Here is a 6,924-nt window from a genome sequence, read left to right as displayed (position 1 = left end):
CTGCAAGGAAAGACACTCCCGCACTGCAAACAGTGGTAGAAATGAAAAACTGTACCGCATCACTAGTGCGGTTGGCATGAAAGACATCCCAGCACAGCATCAATAACCTCCAGTAATCTGCAGAGAGGCATAAACAGCCAAGAAAACATGCACCGAAGAAGAAAATGAAGAAGCTGAAAGAGAACGAGGCCTGACAAGCCCTGAAACACAAGCACCCGGGCGTCACTTACGGAGTCCAGAAGGCCACGTTTCCCGACTCCAGCTGCTCCCACACAAGTCCAAAAGCACCCCCAGAGCCCAGCAAAGAAGGTAACTAAAGAACATCAGCAACAAGGTAGGTGCCCAGCAAATACCACAGCGTCCCCCGTCATGTCCACCAACAGGAAATAAAACCGGAATTGCTTTCTGCTGGCTATGTGGTTCTAGCCCCTGGTAACAGGGTGCGTGGAGCCTAATAGCATTTCCTGTTTTGTTTCCTGTCAGTGGAATATACCTCATTAGTTATGAATGGGTCGAGGACGAGGTACGTACAGGTAATGTATTATTTTTTTGTGTAACAGCCACTATAATTTTGTGGGAGTAGTTAGTGTTGTAACCTAAACGTACAGCATTGCCTAATGTGGTTACGGTGGTAGTGCGATTAGTAAATCTGACCCTCCCCAAAAGTCCAACACCTTCTACAATGTGGTCAAGTGTGGAGTGACAATTGTAAATATGACCTCCAGTCCCACCCCAAACATCACCACTTTCCATTATGTGGTTTAGTTTGGAGTTGGAATAGTAAATTTGAACCGTACAAGGTCCAACACTTTCGCCGAGGTGGTTACATTTGCAGTTGCAATAGTAAATCTGACCATCCCCATGTCCAACACTTTTCCAAAAGTTCGGAGTGACAATATCAGCCGCGGCCGGTAGTGGGAGTACCGGCAGGGCGGTGACCTGGGGAGGGGGAGGGGCAGGGTGGGGGGTAGTAATGTATGGATTACGGACTTTAACAGGTAAGTAAACATAAAAATAAATAAAACGAATTTCGTTGCGCGCACTGCATCGCATTTGGTGATGCAGTGCAAGCAACTAAATTCGTTTTATTAATCATTATGTTTACTTACCTGTTAAAGTCCATGACTGATAGAATAAGACCCAGACTAGCAACAGCTCAATCTCACTGTGGTTTTGTCAGGGACTGGCAGAACTGGTGCACTCGAGAAAGCTTCCGATAAAATTTGAACATGCCTCCCCCTCTGGGTTTTTTCAGAGTCACAGCTCACCATCGTGACTCCTCCAGATGCAGGTGAGAGTAAGGGATTTGAGACACAAATCAAAACCCTGCTGATGCACCTCTACTAGACTCAACATAGAGTTTACCAGTTGAAAATGAGTCGCTCTAAAGACTCGCAGTAGAGTTATGGTAGCTTTAAGGGATTTATCAATATATACAAGTAAGTCTTGATATCAGTCTAATTAGTATGTTTCTATGCTAACCCAAATGCTCCAGAGAGCCAGAGAATGGGTGAAATACAAAATTTGGACAGCATCAGGCGACCCTCTGGAGGTTCGGCAGCACAGGAATCAGCTGAGCTGAGTGATGGCAAAGATGAAACTGCCAGGAAACCTCTACAAACTGAACAAATGGCAGAAAGTCTTACAAAGAAAACACAAGGCAGGAAAAGGAAACACAACAAATATTCAGGAAACACTAAACAGATGGCAAACTAAGCAACAGTGGGAACCTTACCACAAAGTAAGTTGTGAGGCAAAGACTGATTCCTGCTGCCTCTACTGAAAGTTCCCCAAAAATACCCACCATATCCTATTTACTCCAGACAGCAGGGATTGGGTTTGCCCAATCTACAGCACTATTATGAAGTCACACAGGTATGTTACATGATTGAGTAGCTTTGGGGCTTCATAGAGCAAAAGTTAACAGCCCGCCCACTGGGGGATGCCCTGCGGGTCCCGAAGAAGCAAAGATGTCAGAATCTATACACGTCTCCCATTAACAGAGTAACACTAGAGACATGGGATCGTTTAGTCCGATACTAAGGCCAAACTACATACCGCTCTCCATGACCCCTGTCTTGGACAACTCTGACTTTTCCCCCTGACACGATAGGACCCTCTTCCAAACATTGAAAACACAGGGATGCTTCCGCCTCTGTGACTCCTACAAGAATGTGGAAAACTGTTCTATTGACAACATCAAAACTACATGTCAGAACCTTGAGGAAGAGAGGTTCCAGTTACTTGCAACTCAGGCACTGTGTCACACAACCCTGCAAAAAGGAGGGAACCACACAGCTGCTCACAACTTTTGAAAGATTTCTGTAAACCCTCACAACAACATGGTACTAAGTTTCTAGAATCTATGCTATATTAGATGCTCAACCCCCTCAGTTAAGCTTTGCCTGTCAGATGCAATGAGAGAAAGACCTTAATCACCTACTAGACCACAAACATTGGGACGCTATTTACATATGGAAGAATAACTTCCTACATCATGCAAAAGGGAGAGAAATGCTTTACAAAAGTTTAAACGTTGATATGATACTCCATCACGACAACATACTATACATTCTGCTGGAGATTATGTGGAGAACTGGGTACAATCGTGCACATTTTCTGGACATCCCCTAAACTCAAGGACTTCTTAGGGAATTTGATGAATAATTTATCCCGAATTGAGGGTACAAAGACAGACAGAAACTCTGTGCCAATCATTTTAGGGACCCGGTAGCCAAAATATACCCACTACACTCGTTTAGAGGGAAAATCATTTCCCACCTATTAAGAGCCGCCTAACAAAACAGTTTGGGACTGCGGGCTAACACACTAGCACTGACTCTTGAACTGTGGCTCCAGAAGATAATAGCTTAAGATTTGAAAGGGGAAATTCCGAAGTTTAACAGACATTGAAACCTAGAGTACCACTAGGATGTGGATGTTATTGCTATTGTGTTAAACCAATAATTCAAGAAGGGCAACAGGGTTGTACAAGGGCAGCTAAAAGGACGGTTCCATGTCTAAAGAAATAAAGGCAGATGGAAGGGGGCCTTCCTTCTTGTGTGGCAGTCACTGTGTCCCCAAGAGGTCCCCATTCACACAGCATGAGAACTCTCAAGACATACACCCATGCACAACCGTACTGCACAGGTTGTGGGAGGGCGAAACAGGTTCTCCACGGGGTGAATAAGTAAAGAAGCTGGCGCTCATGAATTACACATAAGAAATCAATATTGTTCTCTCCTGACAGCCTGGTGAGAAGTTCATTACAGCAGTGGAGCACACTTTGGTGGACCTATTCCCCTCAAGTAGAGCCTGGAGCTCTGCTGGGGAGAAAACAAAAGCACTGTTCAGCACTTCCAGGGTGCTGGCAGATGTCAGTTCAATCAGAAGGAATCATACTGGGTCACCCTGAAAGAAAAGAGAGCAGCAATATGGTACAGCTCTTTGATCCCTAAATAATCCCTAACTAGGCTGCTTGTTAGATCTCAGTTCTGTGGTGCAGTGTGAGGTACAGGCATTCTGCAGGGATTCATACAGGGGCATAAAGAAGAAAGGACACATACAGGAAGCCAGTCATACTCAAAACCAAAAACTCCATAAGTGCCACAGAATCCCAGTCCCAAAGCCAGACCACCCCTGCCCAGATCATCCCTGCATAGTTTCTACTCGTAGTCCCAACGGCTTTGCTAGAACCTCCCTGGAAGCCGCAACACAGATATCTTCCCTCTCCACTGTAAAATTCTGCTCCTAATACAGTATCCCAGCCCTCTCTCCCTCTGCAATATTATTTACAATAAAACCTGAGAGAGCTATCAGGGTATTTGTTCCACTTCTCAATGACGTTATTGCTATCATTTTAACATGTATCTAATGCCGCTCTTATTCTGTCTTATTCAGCATATTTACATTTCAACATACTGTGAAAAACCAGGAATCTCCAAACTGGTAGTTTTTTTTCAGTAATAACTTCTCGCTTTCTCCATGGGGTTTTGTGACAATGTAAGGAGATTCGATTGAGTTCAAATGGGAAGTCCCAAAGGCCTACTACTCACTGCCGTGGCAGTCTGTAAGGCCCTCACCCACTCCATGACACTGTAATGCTCCATGGTTTCCTTCTGAGTGGTGAGATGCAGTGTGCTGTGCCGTGGGCGCCTCAAAACCTCTGGTGACATGTACAATGGCAAGTATGGTGTTTTTAACTGGAGCACAGTCGGTTGATCTAGGATTCACTCCAAGAAGAATCAGCTTGTCACAGCCGATGTGTATCTAGAGATCTCCTAGATTCAACTTAAATTCAGTGGTATAATCAAATCTCATTCAGGACCTAAATCAATCATGTTAGTTCATGCCCAATGTACCCTGGGTAGACTGATGCTGACATCCCAGTTGTGTAGCTTCTTTCTTCTCACCAAGTCCAACCAGGGACAGAGTCCCAGTCACATTTCAATGGCACAGTGGGTTAATCTTCCCGGCTGTGAATCAAGTTGCAGTCCATTTTCAGATCAAAGTCATATACTATACTATCATGTCCATCTACGTAAAGAAAGCTGGCTGTCTGGTCAAGAAGGCGGTATGGAGATATAGTCTCACTCCACTGCAGGCCTCACTGATAATGCCCAGATCAAGGGACGCCAGAGAGGCTTATGTGTTCTCTGTGTTTGGATTTGACAGGACCTTGAACCAGTTAGGATTGCAGTGTGCAGTACTCACAAGTTTCAAAACCCTGGAGAGGTTTATTAAATAAAATCAAGAGCTTCAGATTCTACGGTGAAAAGGCATGTGTCTCATCTCATTTTCTTCTTCCCAAGATGATGGTTGTCTTTAACACCTTCGGCACGTGGCGGATAGTAAGGGACACCCGGGTTCCTCTGTTTAGCATCTCTCCTGGTTTGGCGCTGCAACTGGCAATATTAGCTACTTGCTCTGTGATGACATCGGAAGAAACGTTCTTGATCCCATGGAGATATTTCACATACATGTCGTCCCTCAGAACAAGCAGGCTCCGCGGCTCCACAAGCAGAGACAGGAAATGACGTTCCTCCTCCGTCTGGGGCTTGGTAACCTGCACAAGAAGTCAACATAGCGCAATGCAAGTGATGTTAGTCAGACTAAACAAACCTATACTGGTAAAATTCACAGTGTTCAGGATATACTATAGGGCACAGATAGTTGACTGCTTTTAGTGGTGCTGGCTTGTGGCTGATCACTAACCCCTTGACCTCGACTCAGTATGGAAATTCAGAAGATGAACTTCCTATACCACAACTTGCTTAGGAATCAGCAACTATGTGCATTAGGTTGAAAAAACGTGAAAAGCTCTGTGCAGAATGAAAAATGTTGCATAGGTTTTGAGGAAACCAGGATTGGAAAAAAGCCTTTACACCCGGCCTTGTTTTGTAATGGGGATGTGGTCTGAATTTCAGATACCAGCAGCTAATCGGACAAAGTTTAGCCCAAATTCAGATAATTAGATGACTATATTTATGATTATCTAGAAGAAGCCAAGTAGTTAAAGCCATAATATCTCAAATCTAAAAAGAACTTAATTTTTTTTTAAATGTTAAGTTTCACAATGAGCTCAAACCAATGTCTACTGTTATTTTCATATATTATGGCTTTAATTACGTAGATTAGGCTAATACAAATAAGTGGAATACTTGAACCATGCCACAAATTGCCCAAGCCCGTTTTTCTTACTTGTTTATCAAGTTTGGAACAATAGTTACGAAAAAATTACTGTTTTGCTCTGTTGTTGGCCCATTTGGTCGTAACCTGCAATACATTTTACTTAGGGTAGTACTTTTTAGAGGCCTTCCATGAAGTGACTTGACAGGAAGTATATAAATGACATTGTAGCAACTCAGAGCTAGCGACAATACCTGCTCACTGTCCCCTTCCTGCTCCTTGCAGACGGGGCGGTAAAAGTCCAGCATAGTGTGGGACCCCAGGCTGATGGTAGTCACTGTTGGAAAGTAGAGAGGGCCATCCTCATGGGGCTGAAACAGAATTAATCAAATTACTAAATATACTGGCAGCTTGAGTTTAAAAATAAATGTCTACACAACGTTCACAGCAAAGCAAATTGCCTACGTAATTTTGAGACCCGATCATTGTTATGATCTACAATATTGCAAAAAAATGATTCTGAGCTGAACTATATTTTGCAACTTCCATAATTGGTGCTGCTTTCTCACAAATCTTATTTGTTCTTTTTGAACTTCTAATATTCACCTATGCCTTACTTCTGAAAAAACGTTTTTTGCACCTTCTTGTTTTCCAAAATATTTTACTTGGAGCAGCTTTCTGAGGTTGAGCCTGGGCAGCACATGTGCTGCTCTGAGAAGCATGCTGTATTCAGGTAGGGACTTGAAGCTCCGCCAACTCTCCATCCATATTTTTCATTGGCTTGTGTCATTGTCCACTGTAAACTGTGGCTGTTCATTGGTCAATAGGCTTAGTACTCCCTCCTTAGTATCACCTTGTCTCATTTTGTAAACTCCCATGGCGACAACCCCTGTTAAGTGTGTTGTTTTACTATTTTCTCAAATAGCCTTGCCCTATAGCACGTATGCCGAACGCATTTGTAATGCAATGTGTCTCGAATTTGTGCGAGTTTAAGCTATTGGCATTGTAAACGACAATGCCTTTTATTTATCTGTTTTAAAAACAACACATAAATAAAAGGCATTGTCATTTACAATGCCAATAGCTCAAACTCTTGTAAATGCGAGACCCAAGCATTGCAAATGCTTGGTTTTCATTTGGACTGGTTCAATTTTGGCGCTTCCTCCCACCTTTCTTTTTTCATTTAATTGTTTTTAAGTGTTTGCTCCTCTGCAATTAGCTTCCCATCTTTTCAAATATGTTTACCAAATTGCAGTGTTGATCTGTTGACTTTAGCAGCATGGTTCATTGGAAAGG

At 43.2% G+C, this 6,924-nt stretch overlaps 1 protein-coding gene across 2 annotated transcripts in view; it reads right to left on the bottom strand.

Moving 5' to 3' along the window:
• Nucleotides 1–3,796: 3,796 nt before the first annotated feature.
• ALKBH6 (alkB homolog 6, nucleotide demethylase) overlaps nt 3,797–6,924 on the bottom strand; it is a 78,978-nt gene continuing 75,850 nt past the window's right edge. For both annotated transcript variants that reach the window (XM_078661108.1, XM_078661109.1), the window contains 2 exons: nt 5,883–5,999; nt 3,797–5,065 (listed from right to left, as the gene is read on the bottom strand). In XM_078661108.1, coding sequence (XP_078517234.1) covers nt 4,793–5,065; nt 5,883–5,999 — 390 coding nt within the window. In that variant the 3' untranslated portion in view covers nt 3,797–4,792. The remainder of the gene's footprint in view (nt 5,066–5,882; nt 6,000–6,924) is intronic.

The sequence above is a fragment of the Lissotriton helveticus genome, chromosome 9, assembly GCF_964261635.1.
Source record: "Lissotriton helveticus chromosome 9, aLisHel1.1, whole genome shotgun sequence".
Lineage (NCBI taxonomy): Eukaryota > Metazoa > Chordata > Amphibia > Caudata > Salamandridae > Lissotriton > Lissotriton helveticus.
The sequence above is the reverse complement of the archived record's forward strand: the minus strand, read 5'-3'. Positions and strand labels throughout refer to the sequence as shown.